We start from the raw sequence: 19486 nt of genomic DNA, 5'->3' as shown, positions 1-19486 counted from the left end.
TTTGGAGGGTACTATGGTGTTAAATGCTGAGCTGTAATCGATGAACAGCATTCTCACATAGGTATTCCTCTTGTCCAGATGGGTTAGGGCAGTGTGCAGTGTGCAGTGTGGTTGCGATTGCGTCGTCTGTGGACCTATTGGGTCGGTAAGCAAATTGGAGTGGGTCTAGGGTGTCCGGTAGGGTGGAGGTGATATGGTCCTTGACTAGTCTCTCAAAGCACTTCATGATGACGGAAGTGAGTGCTACGGGGCGGTAGTCGTTTAGGCCGAGACTATGGTGGAGTGGAGTCCCACTCCAGAGCCGTCCCACTCCAGAGCCGCCACCGCGGTAAATGCCCACCCAGACCCTCCCCTATAGGTTCGTGTTTTGCGGCCGGAGTCCGCACCTTTGGGGGGGGGGTACTGTCACGTTCTGACCTTAGTTCCTTTTTTATGTCTTTATTTTAGTTTGGTCAGGGCGTGAGTTGGGGTGGGCATTCTGTTGTTTTTCTATGTTTTGTTCTAGTCGTTATATTTCTGTGTTTAGCCTAGTATGGTTCTCAATCAGAGGCAGGTGTCGATCGTTGTCTCTGATTGAGAATCATACTTAGGTAGCCTGTTTTCCCACTATGGGTTGTGGGTAGTTATTTTCTGTTTAGCGTTTTTGTTTGCACCTTACAGAACTGTTCGTTTGTTGGTTTGTTGTTTTTGTTCAGTATTCATTCTTTATTAAATTATTATGAATACGTACCACGCTGCACTTTGGTCCTCTTCTCCTTCCACCAACGACAACCGTTACAATCATGCTAAATGGAATGTCTCGGACTTACGTAAAGAATAATATGAAATGCTCTGCGACCAGGTTGTGTGTTTACACATGTATCATATTTATAGGACGTCTCTATAGTGCAATTGGTAGGTAGCCAATAGGTTAGAGCCTAATAGCCAGAAGGTTGCTGGTTCAAGTCTAGTGGTCTAAAAAATGACTAAAGTGCTGTTATATTTTTTTCAATATCAATCCTATGATGTTATAGGTTCAGGGAGCACCATTGGTGGACAGTATCAAGTCAGTTTAGATAACAGTGGTAATAAGCTGTGAGAGTGTGAGAGAGTTCAGAACCCCCCCCCCCCCCCTCCCACCCCCCACCCTGCTTTACGGCAAGGCTATTTTGAGAGCCCTCCCGGTAGCCAATGACACTCAACTGTGTCTATAGATGATGCCTGGGGTAGATAGGGTTACAGCCCTGACCAGCTGTGGGCTGGCTACCACCATTTTCATCTTTAGTTGTTTTCAGCCTTAGTTGTTTTCAGCCTTAATTGTTTTCAGCCTTAATTGTTTTCAGCCTTAATTGTTTTCAGCCTTAGTATATGTTGTTTTTAGCCTTAGTATAAATAGTTTTTAGCCTTAGTATATGTTGACTGTTTTATCTTGACACACTGTGACTGTTGGAGGCTTTACGTATTTTGACAAACTGAGTTGACAGACACTGGAATCTTAATAAGGTACTGTGTTTTGTGTTTTGTTTTTGTGTTTGACAAACTGAGTTGACAGATACTGAAAGTTCAACGAGGTACTGTGTTATGTGTTTACTTTGTCTTGGTACTTTTTAGGTAGCTAAATGACTAACTAGCCTGTGGTAAGTGAAAATATATCTGAAGCAGTAGGCTTGTAGTGTTGGCAGGAAATGTTAAACTGCCACACATTCCTGTAGGGCAGAGATCCTTCTGGAAGGCTTAGTGGTTTAACATCACTCACTGTTTTGCTCGGTTGTACTTTGCAGTGGAGAGTTAAGAGATTGACAGTGTGTTTGAGTGTGTGTGTTTGAGTGTGTGTGTGTGTGTGTGTGTGTGTGTGTGTGTGTGTGTGTGTGTGTGTGTGTGTGTGTGTGTGTGTGTGTGTGTGTGTGTGTGTGTGTGTGTGTGTGTGTGTGTGTGTGTGTGTGTGAGTGTGTGAGTGTGTGAGTGTGTGAGTGTGTGAGTGAGTGAGTGAGTGAGTGAGTGAGTGAGTGTGGTTGTGTGGTTGTGTGGTTGTGTGGTTGTGTTATATGAACAGTTTTTACTCCCAAGCCATAAGACTGCTAAATAGTTAGTTAAATAGTTAGTTAAATAGTTAGTTAAATAGCTACCTGACTATCTGAAATAACTATTTTTACACTAACTCTTGACTCATCACTGCTGCTACTGTTTACTATCTATCCTGTTGACTAGTCACTTTAAACCTACCTATATGTACTTATCTACCTCAATTACCTCGTACCTGTGCACATGGACTCGTACTGGTACTCTGTGTATCTAGCCAAGTTATCATTGACTCAGTACTGGTACTCTGTATATATAGCCACGTTATCATTGATTCAGTACTCATACTCTGTGTATCTAGCCAAGTTATCATTGACTCAGTACTGGTACTCTGTGTATATAGCCAAGTTATCATTGACTCAGTACTGGTACTCTGTGTATATAGCCAAGTTATCATTGACTCTGTACTGGTACTCTGTATATATAGCCACGTTATCATTGATTCAGTACTCATATTCTGTGTATCTAGCCAAGTTATCATTGACTCAGTACTGGTACTCTGTGTATCTAGCCAAGTTATCATTGACTCTGTACTGGTACTCTGTATATATAGCCACGTTATCATTGATTCAGTACTCATACTCTGTGTATCTAGCCAAGTTATCATTGACTCAGTACTGGTACTCTGTGTATATAGCCAAGTTATCATTGACTCAGTACTGGTACTCTGTGTATATAGCCAAGTTATCATTGACTCAGTACTGGTACTCTGTGTATATAGCCAAGTTATCATTGACTCTGTACTGGTACTCTGTATATATAGCCACGTTATCATTGATTCAGTACTCATACTCTGTGTATCTAGCCAAGTTATCATTGACTCAGTACTGGTACTCTGTGTATATAGCCAAGTTATCATTGACTCAGTACTGGTACTCTGTGTATATAGCCAAGTTATCATTGACTCTGTACTGGTACTCTGTATATATAGCCACGTTATCATTGATTCAGTACTCATACTCTGTGTATCTAGCCAAGTTATCATTGACTCAGTACTGGTACTCTGTGTATCTAGCCAAGTTATCATTGACGCTGTACTGGTACTCTGTATATATAGCCACGTTATCATTGATTCAGTACTCATACTCTGTGTATCTAGCCAAGTTATCATTGACTCAGTACTGGTACTCTGTGTATCTAGCCAAGTTATCATTGACTCAGTACTGGTACTCTGTGTATATAGCCAAGTTATCATTGACGCTGTACTGGTACTCTGTGTATACAGCCAAGTTATTATTGACTCAGTACTGGTACTCTGTGTATATAGCCAAGTTATCATTGACTCTGTACTGGTACTCTGTGTATATAGCCAAGTTATCATTGACTCTGTACTGGTACTCTGTATATAGCCAAGTTATCATTGACTCTGTACTGGTACTCTGTGTATATAGCCAAGTTATCATTGACTCAGTACTTGTACTCTGTGTATATAGCCAAGTTATCATTGACTCTGTACTGGTACTCTGTGTATATAGCCAAGTTATCATTGACTCAGTACTGGTACTCTGTGTATATAGCCAAGTTATCATTGACTCAGTACTGATACTCTGTGTATATAGCCAAGTTATTGTTACTCATTGTGGATTTATTCCTTGTGTTATTATCTTTCCATTATTTCTATTTCTGTCTCTCTGTATTGGTGGGAAGGACCGTCAGAAAGCATTTCACTGTTAGTTTACACCTGTTGTTTACCAAGGATTAGAATGTTTTTTACATTTGATTTACAGCCGTGTGATGTTGGACGTCCTAATAATAGGTGGAGGACCCCATGCCCTGACCCTGGCCACCCTGCTGTCCCGTCCAGACCAGGCCCTGTCCCCACCTCCCCCCAACACAGACATCCTCCAGGGGATCCAGCTCAGCCAGGGCAGGGCCAAGACCAGCCGCTCTAAGAACAAGAGAGGAGGAGCTACCAGTGAGGATAACTACACTACAGTTCAATGTTTTTACATGAGCTTTCCATAAAGGGCCCAGATGAAGCCTGTTCTCAGGCTAAAGAGTGAATGTTTATTAAAAGGGCGTTTTAGTCAGGGGCTAGACGTCGGCGTGATCTGGGTCCAGGAAAACATCCCATAAAGTAGACAGATGTTTTTCCTCACATTTTGGCCTTTCTTGATTTCAGTTAGGAGAGACATTCCTCTCTAATCTCTCGACACACATAGTGTACAGCATGCTGTTAGTGCTCTCTGTTTGACAGGTCTCTAATGTCTCCCCATCCCCAGGACGACAGCCAGCTGAGGAGCAGGCCGCTCCAAGCCGGGCCCAGACCCAGTCTCTAGACTAAAAAGAACATCTCCATTGAAAGTGCTTTTTTAGTCGAGGTTGAAGGTGTAGGCTTAATTTGAAGTAGACACAGTATAGACTGTATTTTAGTTTCTCCAGTTCACACCATTCTGCTGGTGATGCTGTCTGGTTGACAGGTGTGTAATATGTCCCAGGACAGCAGACAGCCGAGCCCGAGGAGCAGACCGCTCCAGACCCAGAGTCAGTTTCATCCTGCCCTCCGCTGGCCTTCAGAGTGGTGGACTCATACGGAGCATGGACCTCACTGTGGGAGAGCCAGTTCAGAGCACTCAACATCCCTCACCTTCGCTCACACACCCTGGTGCACACAGACCCACTCAATAAGGTACATCCATCACCTTCGCTCACACACCCTGGTGCACACAGACCCACTCAATAAGGTACATCCATCACCTCTGCTCACACACCCTGGTGCACACAGACCCACTCAATAAGGTACATCCATCACCTCTGCTCACACACCCTGGTGCACACAGACACACCCTGGTGCACACAGACCCACTCAATAAGGTACATTCATCACCTTCGCTCACACACCCTGGTGCACACAGACCCACTCAATAAGGTACATCCATCACCTTCGCTCACACACCCTGGTGCACACAGACCCACTCAATAAGGTACATCCATCACCTTCGCTCACACACCCTGGTGCACACAGACCCACTCAATAAGGTACATCCATCACCTTCGCTCACACACCCTGGTGCACACAGACCCACTCAATAAGGTACATCCATCACCTTCGCTCACACACCCTGGTGCACACAGACCCACTCAATAAGGTACATCCATCACCTTCGCTCACACACCCTGGTGCACACAGACCCACTCAATAAGGTACATCAATCACCTTCGCTCACACACCCTGGTGCACACAGACCCACTCAATAAGGTACATCCATCACCTCTGCTCACACACCCTGGTGCACACAGACCCACTCAATAAGGTACATCCCTCACCTTCGCTCACACACCCTGGTGCACACAGACCCACTCAATAAGGTACATCCATCACCTTCGCTCACACACCCTGGTGCACACAGACCCACTCAATAAGGTACATCCATCACCTCTGCTCACACACCCTGGTGCACACAGACCCACTCAATAAGGTACATCCATCACCTTCGCTCACACACCCTGGTGCACACAGACACACCCTGGTGCACACAGACCCACTTAATAAGGTACATCCATCACCTCTGCTCACACACCCTGGTGCACACAGACACACCCTGGTGCACACAGACACACCCTGGTGCACACAGACCCACTCAATAAGGTACATCCATCACCTTCGCTCACACACCCTGGTGCACACAGACCCACTCAATAAGGTACATCCATCACCTCTGCTCACACACCCTGGTGCACACAGACACCCTGGTGCACACAGACCCACTCAATAAGGTACATTCATCACCTTCGCTCACACACCCTGGTGCACACAGACCCACTCAATAAGGTACATCCATCACCTCTGCTCACACACCCTGGTGCACACAGACCCACTCAATAAGGTACATCCATCACCTTCGCTCACACACCCTGGTGCACACAGACCCACTCAATAAGGTACATCCATCACCTTCGCTCACACACCATAGTGCACACAGACCCACTCAATAAGGTACATCCATCACCTTCGCTCACACACCCTGGTGCACACAGACACACCCTGGTGCACACAGACCCACTCAATAAGGTACATCCATCACCTCTGCTCACACACCCTGGTGCACACAGACCCACACCCTCAACAAGGTGATGGTCCCTGCTGTAGGGTTGAATGAATGGTTCCTTCTGGACAACGCGAGTTGAGGTCACTTCAGTTTTCAATCCAGTCAATTCAGGCAGTGTACTTGTTTTTGCCTATAATCCCTTTGTGTTGGTTCCCCCCAGAGGGCTTTGCAGGAGTTTGTTCTGGAGAAGGATCGGACAGCGGAGCTACACTGCCTCCCTGACCACACCTTCATTCTGGATGAGAACGCCTTCTTCAACGACATGCGCCTGGGCAAGAAGGACAGGAGGAGACTGAGCAGCAGCAGAGGCCTGCAGCAGAGCCTGTACTTTAGCCTGCCAGGCACCAGGCTCAGTGTGGACTTCTTCAGGCAGCAGGTCGGAGATGGAGATGCACGCTGGCCGTGGCTTGAGTTGAAGTGAAAAGGCACCACACCATGGTTGGGGTGAATTCCATTTCAATTCAGTCAATTCAGGAAGTTAACTGAACTTCCAATTGGAATTGAAATGGAATTGACCCCAACCCCACACCATACTTAACATAATGTGTGAGTCCCTCCACTACACCAAATTGTGCAATAACAGTGATGCTTCTCTGTGTGACACAAGTAGGACTTAACTGGGAGTGGTCAACTAACCCTCCTGCTGGAGAGCTACTGGGGTTGCAGGCTTTTGTTCCAGACCTGCACTAATACACTTGATGACTACTAATGATAGTGAATGTGAGTTTTACAGTGAATGCTTGCTCTATGGTAGGGTTTATGTACAGCAGCAAGAAAAGGTATGTGAACACTTTGGAAATACCTGGATTTCTGCATAAATTGGTCATAAAATTTGATCTGATCTTCATCTAGGTCACAACAATAGACAAACACAGTCTGCTTAAACTAATAACACACAAACAATTATACATTTTCATGTCTATTTTGAACACACTGTGTAAACATTCACAGTGCAGGGTGGAACAAGTAAGTGAACCCTTGGATTTAATAACTGGTTGACCCTCCTTTGGCAGAAATAACCTCAACCAAACGTTTTCTGTAGTTGCGGATCAGACCTGCACATTGGTCAGGAGGAATTTTGGACAATTCCTTTTTACAAAACTGTTTCAGTTCAGCAATATTCTTGGGATGTCTAGTGTGAACTGCTCTCTTGAGGTCATGCCACAGCATCTCAATCTGGTTGAGGTCAGGACTCTGACTGGGCCACTTCAGAAGGCGTATTTTCATCTGTTGAAGCCATTCTGTTGTTGATTTACTTCTGTGTGTTGGGTCTGTTGCATCACCCACCTTCTGTTGAGCTTCAATTGACGGACAGAGCCTTACATTCTCCTGCAAAATGTCTTGATAAACTTGGGAATTCATTTTTCCGTCGATGATAGCAAGCTGTCCAGGCCCTGCGGCAGCAAAGCAGCCCCAAACCATGATGCTCCCTCCACCATACTTTACAGTTGGGATGAGGTTTGGATGTGGAAACATCATGCTTTGGGGCTGTTTTTCTGCAAAGGGACCAGGACGACTGATCCGGCAACGAAGGAGTGGCTTCGTAAGAAGCATTTCAAGGTCCTGGAGTGGCCTAGCCAGTCTCCAGATCTCAACCCCATAGAAAATCTTTGGAGGGAGTTGAAAGTCCGTGTTGCCCAGCAACAGCCCCAAAACATCACTGCTCTAGAGGAGATCTGCATGGAGGAATGGGCCAAAATACCAGCAACAGTGTGTGAAAACCTTGTGAAGACTTACAGAAAATGTTTGACCTCTGTCATTGCCAACAAAGGGTATATAACAAAGTATTGAGATAAACTTTTGTTATTGACCAAATACTTATTTTCCACCATAATTTGCAAATAAATTTATAAAAAATCCTACAATGTGATTTTCTGGATTTCTTTTTCTCATTTGTCTGTCATAGTTGAAGTGTACCTATGATGAAAATTACAGGCCTCTCTCATCTTTTTAAGTGGGAGAACTTGCACAATTGGTGGCTGACTAAATACTTTTTTGCGCCACTGTACTTTTTCCAACCTACACTGTGAATGTTTAAATTATGTATTCAATATAGACAAGAAAAATACAATCATTTGTGTGTTATTAGTTTAAGCACACTATGTTTGTCTATTGTTGTGACTTAGATGAAGATCAGATCAAATTCTATGACCAATTTATGCAGAAATCCAGGTAATTCCAAAGGGTTCACATACTTTTTCTTGCCACTGTAGTTGTTCATTAAAATCTATGAACTTGTGATATATAATGTAATATGTGTGTGCATGTAATCTATTAGCCATCAACTCAAATCACCCTGAACAAAATAACTATACAACGACAATACTCTATCCAGGTGGACAAATATGGCCTGGACAGTGTCCTGACAAAGGGCACAGTGGACAGACTGACCCCTGTCATGTCAGAAGGAATTGTGACATCATTCAGGGTGTTCCTTCAGAACGAGGACGTCCTCGAGGCAAGGCGGGTAGTCATGGCGACCGGGCCGACCCGTGCCCAGATGGCCAACATTCCTTTCTGGGTGTCGTCCATAGCGGAGAGCTACCCTGAGGAACGCCTGCAGCACACCGTGCAGCTCATGCACCACCACCACCCCGCCTCAAGGTCAGCACGGCAACAGGAACCAAGAAGCCAGAACCAGGAACAGGAAGAGAGTTCTTCTTCTCTCTCATCAGGTGGGTTGAGATGAGAATCCTCTGGTATTGAAAGCTATGGAAGTCACACATCTGTATAGATGGACCATATGTCTCCACATGATACTGTACAATAATGCCCTCTCCTGGTGTAGAGGTGACATGACATGACACTGTACTATAATGCCCTCTCCTGGTGTAGAGGTGACATGACATGACACTGTACTATAATGCCCTCTCCTGGTGTAGAGGTGACATGACATGACACTGTACTATAATGCCCTCTCCTGGTGTAGAGGTGACATGACATGACATTGTGCTATAATGGTCTCTCCTGGTTTAGAGGTGACATGACACTGTGCTATAAGGGTCTCTCCTGGTTTAGAGGTGACATGACATGATACTGTACTATAATGCCCTCTCCTGGTGTAGAGGTGACATGACATGACACTGTACTATAATGCCCTCTCCTGGTGTAGAGGTGACATGACATGACACTGTACTATAATGCCCTCTCCTGGTTTAGAGGTGACATAACATGACACTGTGCTATAATGGCCTCTCCTGGTGTAGAGGTGACTTGACATGCTGTCAAGCCAAAGGCTGCAATACTGTAATATCACACTGACTGGGCATCTGTTTGAGTTATCATATGTAGAAATATGTAGAAGAAGCACAATTAGACCCAAGCAAATCATGAGAAAACAAAAAGATAATTACTTGACACATTGGAAAGAATTAACAAAAAAACAGAGCAAACTAGAATGCTATTTGGCCCTAAACAGAGAGTACACAGTGGCAGAATACCTGACCACTGTGACTGACCCAAACTTAAGGAAAGCTTTGACTATGTACAGACTCAGTGAGCATAGCCTTGCTATTGAGAAAGGCCACCGTAGGCAGACATGGCTCTCAAGAGAAGACAGGTTATGTGCACACTGCCCACAAAATGAGGTGGAAACTGAGCTGCACTTCCTAACCTCCTGCCCAATGTATGACCATATTAGAGACACATATTTCCCTCAGATTACACAGATCCACAAAGAATTCAAAAACAAACCCAATTTTGATAAACTCCCATATCTATTGGGTGAAATACCACAGTGTGACATCACAGCAGCAAGATTTGTGACCTGTTGCCACAAGAAAAGGGCAACCAGTGAAGAACAAACACCATTGGAAATACAACCCATGATTATTTATGATTATTTATTTTCCCTTGTGTACTTTAACCATTTGTACATTGTTACAACACTGTAAATATACATAATATGACATTTGTAATGTCTTCATTGTTTTGAAACGTCTGTATGTGTAATGTTTACTGTTAATTTTTATTGTTTATTTCACTTTTGTATAATATCTACCTCACTTGCTTTGGCAATGTTAACACATGTTTCCCATGCCAATAAAGCCCCTTGAATTGAATTGAATTGAAATTCACTTATTTACTTAGTACTTATTTGTGTTGGACATTCTGTTCCTGTTAAGAGTCAGTTTGATGTCACTAACTCTGTCTCCATCCAGCAGGTCTCTATGTGGTGTCACTAACTCTGTCTCCATCCAGCAGGTCTCTATGTGGTGTCACTAACTCTGTCTCCATCCAGCAGGTCTCTATGTGGTGTCACTAACTCTGTCTCCATCCAGCAGGTCTCTATGTGGTGTCAGTAACTCTGTCTCCATCCAGCAGGTCCCTGCATGGTGTCACTAACTCTGTCTCCATCCAGCAGGTCCCTGCATGGTGTCACTAACTCTGTCTCCATCCAGCAGGTCTCTATGTGGTGTCACTAACTCTGTCTCCATCCAGCAGGTCTCTATGTGGTGTCACTAACTCTGTCTCCATCCAGCAGGTCTCTATGTGGTGTCAGTAACTCTGTCTCCATCCAGCAGGTCTCTATGTGGTGTCACTAACTCTGTCTCCATCCAGCAGGTCTCTATGTGGTGTCACTAACTCTGTCTCCATCCAGCAGGTCCCCATGTGGTGTCAGTAACTCTGTCTCCATCCAGCAGGTCTCTATGCGGTGTCACTAACTCTGTATCCATCCAGCAGGTCTCTATGTGGTGTCACTAACTCTGTCTCCATCCAGCAGGTCCCTGCATGGTGTCACTAACTCTGTCTCCATCCAGCAGGTCTCTATGTGGTGTCACTAACTCTGTCTCCATCCAGCAGGTCTCTATGTGGTGTCACTAACTCTGTCTCCATCCAGCAGGTCTCTATGTGGTGTCACTAACTCTGTCTCCATCCAGCAGGTCCCCATGTGGTGTCACTAACTCTGTCTCCATCCAGCAGGTCTCTATGTGGTGTCACTAACTCTGTCTCCATCCAGCAGGTCTCTATGTGGTGTCACTAACTCTGTCTCCATCCAGCAGGTCCCCATGTGGTGTCAGTAACTCTGTCTCCATCCAGCAGGTCTCTATGTGGTGTCACTAACTCTGTCTCCATCCAGCAGGTCCCCATGTGGTGTGTGAGCCTGGCCAGAGGGTGGTGGTGGTTGGTGGAGGCCTGACTAGCGCTCACGTCATCTCCATCGCTCTGCAACAAGGAGCCAGTCATGTGACCTGGGTGATGCGCAAACACTTACAGGTCTGTTTCTGTTTAGATCTATGGCCATGTCCCAATTATCTTTCCTTCCTCCTGAAGTGGAAACTTGTTAGTTCTGGAAATGATCACATAGAAACTTCATTTGGAGGATCAAGGAGGTTTTAATATGCTTTTACATTTGTAGCACAAACCATTGTTTTGAAAATCCTGGTGAAAATGGCCTTTTTAGACCTATACATGCCTCCTGTAAGACCCTATGATCTGTGAACCGTACATGATACAGACAACATCTCGGTGTCATTACACTCTTCATAGAGTGCTCTAAAATATGGACTATTTTTTATATGTATTTAATATAGTTTGTATATAATGTGAAATACAAATTTACACATGAGTTTATTCAACAGTCAAACTAATAATATGAATATCTCAAAAGTACCCTTTTTGATTTTGTTCATTTTTAGACATGTTTAAAAAAATATACTCTAGAAGTACATCACATTTCCAGAGTGCCGCCACCCCCCCCCCCCCCAGCTGAAATAGTTTGATGTTAAGAGACTGTTATAGTCAGACCACCATGATCTCCAACCCCAACCCCCTCTGCCTCGGTCCTCTCCCCCAGCTGAAGCAGTTTGATGTTAAGAGACTGTTATAGTCAGACCACCATGATCTCCAACCCCAACCCCCTCTGCCTCGGTCCTCTCCCCCAGGTGAAACAGTTTGATGTTAAGAGACTGTTATAGTCAGACCACCATGATCTCCAACCCCAACCCCCTCTGCCTCGGTCCTCTCCCCCAGCTGAAATAGTTTGATGTTAAGAGACTGTTATAGTCAGACCACCATGATCTCCAACCCCAACCCCCTCTGCCTCGGTCCTCTCCCCCAGCTGAAGCAGTTTGATGTTAAGAGACTGTTATAGTCAGACCACCATGATCTCCAACCCCAACCCCCTCTGCCTCGGTCCTCTCCCCCAGCTGAAGCAGTTTGACGTGGGTGACGTGGAGAGCCTGGTGGGGCGGTACTCCCATGTGGAGCATGGCATCAAGATGGACGGCCTGGCCTACCTGCGCCAGTTCTACAACGAGAGCAGCGTCCATAAGAGACTGGCCATGATCAGACAGGCCAGGAAGGGAGGGGCAGTTACACCTGAGGCCTATGCAGCTCTGCAGCCCTACATCCAAACTGGACAGCTGTCTGTCCGAGCATACTGCCAGGTACAGAAATAACAACAACATTGTAATAGTACTAGTCAGAATAATACTGCCAGGTACAGAAATAACAACAACATTGTAATAGTACTAGTCAGAATAATACTGCTAGGTAAATAGATATCAATAATATTAATACTACTGTGACCCCCAGGCACACACGACCTCTGTCCACCCTCTCTACTGTGACCCCCAGGCACACACGACCTCTGTCCACCCTCTCTACTGTGACCCCCAGGCTCACACGACCTCTGTCCACCCTCTCTACTGTGACCCCCAGGCACACACAACCTCTGACCACCCTCTCTACTGTGACCCCCAGGCTCACACGACCTCTGTCCACCCTCTCTACTGTGACCCCCAGGCTCACACGACCTCTGTCCACCCTCTCTACTGTGACCCCCAGGCTCACACGACCTCTGTCCACCCTCTCTACTGTGACCCCCAGGCTCACACGACCTCTGACCACCCTCTCTACTGTGACCCCCAGGCTCACACGACCTCTGTCCACCCTCTCTACTGTGACCCCCAGGCACACACAACCTCTGTCCACCCTCTCTACTGTGACCCCCAGGCACACACGACCTCTGTCCACCCTCTCTACTGTGACCCCCAGGCTCACACAACCTCTGTCCACCCTCTCTACTGTGACCCCCAGGCACACACGACCTCTGTCCACCCTCTCTACTGTGACCCCCAGGCTCACACAACCTCTGTCCACCCTCTCTACTGTGACCCCCAGGCACACACGACCTCTGTCCACCCTCTCTACTGTGACCCCCAGGCTCACACAACCTCTGTCCACCCTCTCTACTGTGACCCCCAGGCTCACACAACCTCTGTCCACCCTCTCTACTGTGACCCCCAGGCACACACGACCTCTGTCCACCCTCTCTACTGTGACCCCCAGGCTCACACAACCTCTGTCCACCCTCTCTACTGTGACCCCCAGGCACACACGACCTCTGTCCACCCTCTCTACTGTGACCCCCAGGCACACACGACCTCTGTCCACCCTCTCTACTGTGACCCCCAGGCACACACTACCTCTGTCCACCCTCTCTACTGTGACCCCCAGGCACACACGACCTCTGTCCACCCTCTCTACTGTGACCCCCAGGCACACACGACCTCTGTCCACCCTCTCTACTGTGACCCCCAGGCATACACGACCTCTGTCCACCCTCTCTACTGTGACCCCCAGGCACACACGACCTCTGTCCACCCTCTCTACTGTGACCCCCAGACACACACTACCTCTGTCCACCCTCTCTACTGTGACCCCCAGGCACACACAACCTCTGTCCACCCTCTCTACTGTGACCCCCAGGCACACACGACCTCTGTCCACCCTCTCTACTGTGACCCCCAGGCACACACGACCTCTGTCCACCCTCTCTACTGTGACCCCCAGGCACACACGACCTCTGTCCACCCTCTCTACTGTGACCCCCAGGCACACACAACCTCTGACCACCCTCTCTACTGTGACCCCCAGGCACACACAACCTCTGCCCACCCTCTCTACTGTGACCCCCAGGCACACACGACCTCTCTCCACCCTCTCTACTGTGACCCCCAGGCACACACAACCTCTGTCCACCCTCTCTACTGTGACCCCCAGACACACACGACCTCTGTCCACCCTCTCTACTGTGACCCCCAGGCACACACGACCTCTGTCCACCCTCTCTACTGTGACCCCCAGGCACACACGACCTCTGTCCACCCTCTCTACTGTGACCCCCAGGCACACACGACCTCTGTCCACCCTCTCTACTGTGACCCCCAGGCACACACGACCTCTGTCCACCCTCTCTACTGTGACCCCCAGGCACACACGACCTCTGTCCACCCTCTCTACTGTGACCCCCAGGCACACACGACCTCTGTCCACCCTCTCTACTGTGACCCCCAGGCTCACACGACCTCTGTCCACCCTCTCTACTGTGACCCCCAGGCTCACACTACCTCTGTCCACCCTCTCTACTGTGACCCCCAGGCACACACTACCTCTGTCCACCCTCTCTACTGTGACCCCCAGGCACACACGACCTCTGTCCACCCTCTCTACTGTGACCCCCAGGCACACACTACCTCTGTCCACCCTCTCTACTGTGACCCCCAGGCACACACTACCTCTGTCCACCCTCTCTACTGTGACCCCCAGGCACACACGACCTCTGTCCACCCTCTCTACTGTGACCCCCAGACACACACGACCTCTGTCCACCCTCTCTACTGTGACCCCCAGGCTCACACGACCTCTGTCCACCCTCTCTACTGTGACCCCCAGGCACACACGACCTCTGTCCACCCTCTCTACTGTGACCCCCAGGCACACACGACCTCTGTCCACCCTCTCTACTGTGACCCCCAGGCACACACGACCTCTGTCCACCCTCTCTACTGTGACCCCCAGGCACACACGACCTCTGTCCACCCTCTCTACTGTGACCCCCAGGCACACACTACCTCTGTCCACCCTCTCTACTGTGACCCCCAGGCTCACACTACCTCTGTCCACCCTCTCTACTGTGACCCCCAGGCACACACGACCTCTGTCCACCCTCTCTACTGTGACCCCCAGGCACACACGACCTCTGTCCACCCTCTCTACTGTGACCCCCAGACACACACGACCTCTGTCCACCCTCTCTACTGTGACCCCCAGGCACACACGACCTCTGTCCACCCTCTCTACTGTGACCCCCAGACACACACGACCTCTGTCCACCCTGGGGGTCGCAGTGGAGAAGTAACATTTGGAAACATAAAATAATACAATCTGGTGAAAGAGAGAAAGTAGAGTCAAGGTATTCACGGTGAACAGTGGTTATGGATTCATGACCTGTTGTGTTCTACAGGTGACTGAAGCTAAGTGGTGCTATGAAAGCCAGGTGTGGAGACTGTCACTGTGTGGACAGAATGGCTGTGAGACTTGGACTGGGGACAGGATATGGCTGGCTACAGGATGTAAACTGGACGTCAACCAAGACCCTATGCTCTCTTCTGTCATCAAGGAATTCCCTATTCAGGTGTGATGCTATCATATCATATCTCAACCTCTGCAAGAATCTTTCATGTGTCTTTAATAAAATCAGTGTCCACAAAATGACTATACTACTATACTATACTACAGTGGTGTAACGTACTTAAGTAAAAATACTTTTTAGTTTTTTGGTGTATCTGTACTTTACTTTACTATTTATATTTTTTTACTACTTTTACTTTTACTTCACTACATTCCTATAGAAAATATTCTACTTTTTTTAAAGTACTTGATACATTTTGAATGCTTAGCAGGACAGGAAAATAGTCAAATTCACGCACTTATCAACCGAACATCCCTGTTCATCCTTACTGCCTCTTATCTGGAGGACTCACTAAACTGAGAACATCCCTGGTCATCCCTACTGCCTCTGATCTGGAGGACTCACTAAACAGAGAACATCCCTGGTCATTCCTACTGCCTCTGATCTGGAGGACTCACTAAACAGAGAACATCCCTGGTCATCCCTACTGCCTCTGATCTGGAGGACTCACTAAACAGAGAACATCCCTGGTCATCCCTACTGCCTCTGATCTGGTGGACTCTCTAAACAGAGAACAACTATACTATGCCACTATGGGCTACTACTATACTATATGCTACTACTATACTATGCTACAATACTACTACACTATAGGCTACTACTATACTTTACCACTATACAATAGGCTGCTACTATACTATACTCCTATAGGATACTGCTATACTATACTTTAGGCTAGTAGAGCCTAGTAGAGCCTATAAGCTACCACACTGATATAGGCTACTGCTATACTGTAGGCTAATAGCATACTATGCAACTATACTATACTACTATAGCATACCACTATACCATACTATACCACACTATACTATACTACTGTGGGGTACTGCTATACTATACCATACTACACCATACTATACTACTATAGGTGACCACAATACTATAATATAGACTGCTGCCATACTATGCTACTATACTATAGGCTGCTACTATACTACCATGCTATACTATAGGATACTACTATACTATGATGCTATGCCATATTAATATAGGCGGTTGCTATACTATGTCATACTATACTACTATACTATACTATTATACTATAGGCCGCTACCATACCATACTACACTATGATACTATACTATTATACTATAGGCTACTACTATACTATACTACTATGCCATAGGATATTACTATGCTACTATACGATAGGCTACTACTATACTATACTACTATGCTATAGGCTATTACTATGCTACTATACGATAGGCTACTACTATACTATACTACTATAGGATACTACTATACTACTATAGGATACTACTAAACTATAATACTATAGGCCACTACTGTACTATACTACCATACAATAGGTTACTACTGTACTACTATATTATACTATTATTCTATAGGCTACTAATATTCTACAATACTGTAGGCTACTACTATACTATACTACTATACTATAGGCTGCTGCCACACTATACTACTATACTAAACTATTCTACTATATGCTACTACGATACTATGCAACTATACTAATATAGGCTACTACTATACAACTGTACTATACTACATAGGCTGCAACTATTATACCATAGGCTACTACTATACTATGCTACTATACTATACGCATATGGGCCACCACTATGCTATACCGGACTTTACTATACTACTATACTATACTACCATACTATGGGCTACAACTATACTATTCTATGATTCTATAGGCTACTACTATACTATACCACTGTACTATGCTACTATACTATGTGCTGCTACTATATTACTATAGGCACTACAATACTATATGCTGCTACCATACCACACCACTATACTACTATAGTATAGGCTACTACTATACTACTACACTACGCTGCTGCTATACTATAGGCTATACTACAGGCTGCTACAATACTACACTACGGTACTACTATGCTACGGGCTACTACTAGCCTAGACTGAAGTACTACTATATGCCAATGCCATACTATACTACTATACTATACGGCACCACAATACTGCTATGCTATAGGCTACTACTATACTATACTACTATATAATGGGTTACTACTATACTATAGGCTACTACTATACTATACTACTATACTATAGGCAACTACTATACCACTGTAGGCCACTACTATACTATATACTACTACTCTACCATACTATTGTGCTATACTACTACTATACTATACTATAGGCTACTGCTATGCTACTATACTCTACTATGGTACTATGGGCTGCCACTATACTATAGGCTACTACTACACTACAATGCTACCATGCGACCATACTGTAGGCTACTACAATACTACACTACTATAGGCTACTGCTATACAATAGGCTACTACTATACTATACTACAATACTGCTATACTATATGCTACTACTATACTATACTGCTATACTATACGCTATTACTATGCTACTATACGATAGGCCGCTACTATACTATGCTATAGGCTATTACTATGCTACTATATGATATGCTACTACTATACTATACTACTATGCTATATGCTATTACTATGCTACTATACGATATGCTACTACTATACTTTACTACTATAGGCTACTACTATACTACTATACTACACTGCTATGCTACTATACTATATGCTGCTACTATACTGCTATACTATATGCTGCTACTATACCATACCACTACATGCTACTACTATACTATACTACTATTGGCTGCTACTATGCTACTTTACTATTCCACTATACTACTACTAGGCAACTACTATACTATACTACTGTAGGCTGCTAATTTCATATATTTCTATAGGATACTACTATACTATAGATTACCACCATACTACTATACTATACTACTATACTATTAATAGGCTACTACTATGCTGTACTACTATATGCTGCTAATTTAATATTCTACTATAGGCTACTACTATACTACTATACTATATGCTACTACTATACTATAATACTGTATGCTACTACTATACTACTATGGACTACTACTATGCTACTATACTATACTATAGACTACTACTATACTACAGTTACCTGCATTTGATCCAAGTCTAATTACAATGTATCTCAACTTTAGGTCCTGGATGGCTGGCCTTGTATATCTGAGAGCTTGCAGTGGGCTCCAGGCTGTCCTCTGTACCTGATGGGACAGTACGCAGCACTTCAGGTATATTGGCATTTCTTGCTAATCACACAATGAAGACCTTTTGTATAAAAATATTAGAATGGAATGTCAGAGAGAGAATATTTCATTCATATAGCTGGGAATTTGTCAACGCATTGACAGACACATGTAATGATAAAATGCTGATATGGATTAAAATAAAAGTAGCTGTTCTGGGTTTTGGAGGGGTGGAAAGATAATCAAATGGAGTGTTGGCAAAGCAGAGGAGGGATAGCCTTTTGATATATTTATACACTTGTATTTTCTTTAGTCTTTCAAGGACGCAATATAGGCTCTGAAATATAGGCAGAAAATACCTACAAAATATGGCTTGGAAAGTAGACCTATGTGAGAATCTCTTTTGTAAGGTACTTGTCGACAGAGACTCAGTTGCTTATGTAACACTGTACAGTCAGTGTGACTCAGCAGTATTACCTTTGTTGTCACAAACAGGTTGGTCCGCACGCGCTGAATCTGGCAGGAGGACAGGCTGCAAGCGCGCGCATCGCGAAGGACATAATATTCCAGCACAGCCAGAGTGGTTACGGAGGGACAGGGACACAATCCACCGTGGAGAGAGCACACACCGAAGAATACATTCAACAGATACACGGGCTGATGTGGTTATGATTAAAGACCTTAGCGCAAATAATGTTGTGATGTCAAAGGGAGATTTACGCAGCGATAGATCATGGATTCGGCTGCCTTCCTAGCTGAGAATAAACTACACCTCACCCCTTCCTAGCTCAGAATAAACTATCCCCCCTTCCTAATAAACTACACCTCACCCCTTCC

General features: G+C 45.5%; 1 protein-coding gene across 2 annotated transcripts; it reads left to right on the top strand.

The window, feature by feature from the left end:
• The first annotated feature begins 1227 nt into the window (after window positions 1-1227).
• LOC139532768 (uncharacterized) lies at window positions 1228-19321 on the top strand. 2 transcript variants are annotated; one of them, XM_071330783.1, is made up of 10 exons: window positions 1228-1482; window positions 3786-3973; window positions 4497-4687; window positions 6268-6483; window positions 8443-8782; window positions 11191-11324; window positions 12257-12496; window positions 15358-15528; window positions 18605-18694; window positions 19145-19321. In XM_071330783.1, exons 2-10 carry the CDS (start codon window positions 3793-3795, stop codon window positions 19319-19321), a joined length of 1740 nt encoding a protein of 579 aa, XP_071186884.1. In that variant the 5' UTR covers window positions 1228-1482; window positions 3786-3792. The 2 variants fall into 2 exon arrangements, with proteins under 2 accessions (XP_071186884.1, XP_071186883.1); XM_071330782.1 differs by having other exon boundaries at window positions 11188-11324.
• Window positions 19322-19486: the final 165 nt, after the last annotated feature.

The sequence above is a fragment of the Salvelinus alpinus genome, chromosome 10, assembly GCF_045679555.1.
Source record: "Salvelinus alpinus chromosome 10, SLU_Salpinus.1, whole genome shotgun sequence".
NCBI classification, from domain to species: Eukaryota; Metazoa; Chordata; class Actinopteri; order Salmoniformes; family Salmonidae; genus Salvelinus; species Salvelinus alpinus.
Note: the sequence above shows the minus strand (reverse complement) of the source record. Positions and strands in the feature narration are given on the sequence as shown.

Excerpts from the sequence above, each read along its gene's own strand:
- LOC139532768 (XM_071330782.1), top strand. The coding sequence starts at position 3,793 with ATGTTGGACGTCCTAATAATAGGTGGAGGACCCCATGCCCTGACCCTG. Across the intron at positions 4,688-6,267 it reads ACACAGACCCACTCAATAAG|AGGGCTTTGCAGGAGTTTGT; the intron begins GTACATCCATCA and ends GGTTCCCCCCAG. Across the intron at positions 8,783-11,187 it reads TTCTTCTTCTCTCTCATCAG|CAGGTCCCCATGTGGTGTGT; the intron begins GTGGGTTGAGAT and ends GTCTCCATCCAG.